Below are 3,716 nucleotides of genomic sequence, written 5' to 3'. Positions count from 1 at the left end.
CTGTGGCGACCCCTGAAGGGAAAAGCCCAAAGGAAAAGAAGATTGTGATGTCACAAAGTGAGAACCACCCCTTCCAGGAAGAGTCTGCACTACCAGCTCCGCCCCCAGGCTAACACACACACCCACTTCCTCCGTGGAGCTAACAGTGATCAGAAAAACACTTTCATTTAAATCTACATCCATCTTTGCAAAAGCTCAGATGTTTGTTTTCAAGGGTTAAACACTGAGGTTGGATCTAGGATGATGTCATAAAGTGGGTGGGACCCACAAGGAGAGAAAGGCGGAGCCTCAGAGAAGGAGGCTTCTTCTGGATAGGAAGAGTTCACAAAAATAACTGATATTTCCTAAATAACGAGTTGTTTAGTGTAGGAGGTCATATGGAAAGGCTGCAGCATGATTTAGATCCTGTAACAGTTTGTGTTTTTACTGCTGGACTGATGTACCAACATCCCCAGCTCAGAGGTAGATCATATTAACCCCCCAGAGCTAATCCTTCTTCATCAACATAAAAAGTCAGAAGTTCAGCTCAGATCTCCTGATCCAGAGTCACTTTCTAAATATCCACTTGGATCCAAATGAGGTTTCTGGAGTTTTCAACATTTCTGTGATGGAGGAAAAATATGAAGAAAATTGGGATTTAAAAGCATTTCTTCATTTAATTAGTTGAGAATTGGGACAGAAAATGCTGTTGGAGGATGATGAAGATGAGAAATGGCGCCGCAGACAGACAGCAGAGATGCAGTAGAAGCTTCTACAGAGACATCAGTCTCCATGCTAGCTCCGCCCATTCTGATCCTCCACCTGCAGAGTAGATCCATCAACGTCTTTGTTCTCCTCATCTGAGCTGGAATCTGGATCAGATCTGATCTGTACAGATGGATCACTCCAAGACTGCTCGACGTTTCTGCTCTGGTGAGAAAGCAGGGCTCTAGAGTGGATTTTTCAATGGCGCCCCTGAAAACATTCTTGGTCGCACTGGTGTACCCAGTCGTTCTGCGATCAGAAAAAGACCAAAAACATGATCTCTGTGACTCCAAAACTCTTATTCCTGTATGTGTAGTTTGGTTTGGGTCCGTGTGCACGCATACCATGAACGCACGGCCGATGCAGGCGGTAGGTGGATCATGAAAAAAAGTCTGTTCAAATCCTTCAACACTAGAGCTTCCTTAGCTACACGTTTAGCTTTTGTTCTTTCATCTACCGCAATTTTTGAATCGTTAACGCAACTCATGTGATTCCAGCGGGTTCTGAAGCGAGTAAACGGGCGTCTATGAGCACTCATGTGGCGGATCCTGCCGCGGAGAAAAGCAGCTCCGTCCGGCAGCGCTCTCATTGACTGTATATGAGCGCGCTACGTTTGGAATATGTTGTATATCGGAGAAAGGCCCGGAAAAGGCTTTTTCCACGTCGGAATCGGCTGAAACATAGTGATCGTGTAAACGGTAGATTTATGGTAAGTCAGTTATTCAGGAGTCACTGCGACGTTATTGGAGTTTTGGGGTTACTACGGTGGCCCTGAAGGTTAAATCACAAAGAAATTCATCAACGCAAAACATTCTAGAGATCTCAATAATAGTTAAAAAAAAAACAAATAATAATAAGTTTTAGAAATCAAATCAAGATTCCACAAACCAAAATAAAAAAAGAAATATATAAAAAAAACAAGTAAATTTCAAAATCTAAATTAATGGCTCTTTATTGATCACAAAACTTTTACGTTTTTTTTTATTTATTTATTTCAGCTCTGTGGAGCATTTTAAAGTCCTCTTCTAACTATATTTGATCTGTTTCCAGAGCGTTTTTAAGTTGTCTTCTCATCAAGATTCTTCTGTTTTTAATCTAAAAATGTGTCGTTGTCTAGGACATAGTTTCTGCAGAGCGACAGGAGTTCATTAGAAATTCACCTCTGAATTGTAGGGGCTGTTGGTGTGTAGTAACCCCATGCTGATACTGAAATCCCTGTTTACTGGCTCTCCCACTAGCTTACAGCCCCTCACACCCCAAGCTAACATTAACCTGCAACAAAGACGGAGATCAATACCGTTTCTATCCAGACGTACAGTCTGATCCAGATTCCAGGAAAACAAAGACGTTCATGGATCTATTTGTCTACAAGTGGATGCTTCAGAATGGGGCGGAGCTTGGAGATTTTGGTTCCACCCATTTGACTCGCTGTCACAAATGTAACCTTTGTCAAAATGCACATTTTTATTCATTTTTAAATACTATTTTAAATATTAATGTAGTAGTTTATCATGATTATAGAGTTGTGTTATAAAGAGCTTTATGTTACCAGTTTGTAAGTTCATCATTATCAAGTCTTAATGCAGATGTTGATGTAAATAAAAAGTGATCATGTAAAGTGTTAAATGTAACGATGTCCAGAAGGTCGGTGCACCTGAGATGAGAAGTGTAAACAGAGAGCTCTCAGTAAAGGGGCGGGGTCGCTTTGCCAACAGCCCCGCCCACAACTCAGAGGTGCATTTCTGATGCCGCTCTGCAGAAACTAGGATTTTGGCTAAACTCCTCCTCATTATCATCTACTCGGCGAGCAGCAACATCCAAACCCGGAACAAAGCCAGCAGCGATGGTTAAACTGGGAACAGATCACAAACCCGCCCGAACAACGACCACGGTGTGACGTCAGCGAGCCGCCTAGAGCGACTGACGTTCCCAGAACCGTCACATTCCAGACCGGAATGTGTTGCGGTTATCCAGCTGAAAGCCCAAACCGGGTTCCAGTCAGCTGCGTCCAGGAATAACTCCGATCCATGAAGTGACGCGGGTTTAGCCACAGCCCGGCCGCCGCTCGCGATACTTCCAGTTTACACGAGACTGGCGGATGTTAATGAGATGCTAGCAGAAGTGCCAGCACATAGACGGAGCCGGCAGCGTAGCATTAGCCTAAAGCATTCCTCGTCTAAATGCTGGACTCTGAAGGTTGATCTGTTGTGTTAATGTTGACATTTGGAGAGAAACGCGCGGGAGAGGCGGGGTTTGGTCGTTGGTGGAGCTGCGGGGCCGTTCCAGGAAATAGTCGGCGCCGCTGGAGATGACGTCATCGTACCTGCCGCTCGTGGCGTCGTTCGTGGGCTGCTCGGCGACAGGCATGTTCCGCGGGTTCCTCTCTTTCTCTCTGGCAAAACAATGACTATTCAAAATCGTCTGGAGGTGAGATTTAACCATCCGGACAGCGTCTGCACCGGCTGCTGTCCTCCGCCGCGCTCCGACTGCTCTGGCGCATGCGCGGAAGCCCCGCGCCTTCTTCCGGGGGGAGGAGAGCGGCGGCCGTTGGTTGGTCAGCTTCCCTGTGACGTAAGCACAAACCATAACCTGGTTTGGATTAAAGACAGAATCCACCAAAGCCGGAGCGGTGACGCCGTTTGGGTCAAAGTTGTTTGTGTTGTGAAACACAAACCAACACTTGGCTTTCTGTGCTTCAGCGCATGCGCCGCACGCGCCCGTTTCAGCCACTAGATGTAACGCTCGACCCAAACACCGAGGTGACCCAAAGTTAGTTGGATATTGGATATTCGACAGACATTCGCTCTGGGCGTAGTTAGGGACCGTCAACAAATTAAAGTTTTACCATCAGCAAATAAAGGTTTTTCTTTAACAGCTTCTATGTTTTTATACTTAAATGGTCCTAATCAATCTAGAATATTAAAGTTAACTCAGATCTATCGGGGTCAGCAATTTAGATTCACTTTGGATGC

At 45.2% G+C, this 3,716-nt stretch overlaps 1 protein-coding gene across 1 annotated transcript in view; it reads right to left on the bottom strand.

The window, feature by feature from the left end:
* oaz1a (ornithine decarboxylase antizyme 1a) overlaps positions 1–3,716 on the bottom strand; it is a 9,418-nt gene extending 5,702 nt beyond the window's left edge. Inside the window, exon 1 of the mRNA XM_036211729.1 lies at positions 2,908–3,716. Coding sequence (XP_036067622.1) covers positions 2,908–3,330 — 423 coding nt within the window. The 5' untranslated portion in view covers positions 3,331–3,716. The remainder of the gene's footprint in view (positions 1–2,907) is intronic.

Source organism: Oryzias melastigma, linkage group LG4 (assembly GCF_002922805.2).
Source record: "Oryzias melastigma strain HK-1 linkage group LG4, ASM292280v2, whole genome shotgun sequence".
NCBI classification, from domain to species: Eukaryota; Metazoa; Chordata; class Actinopteri; order Beloniformes; family Adrianichthyidae; genus Oryzias; species Oryzias melastigma.
The sequence above is the reverse complement of the archived record's forward strand: the minus strand, read 5'-3'. Positions and strand labels throughout refer to the sequence as shown.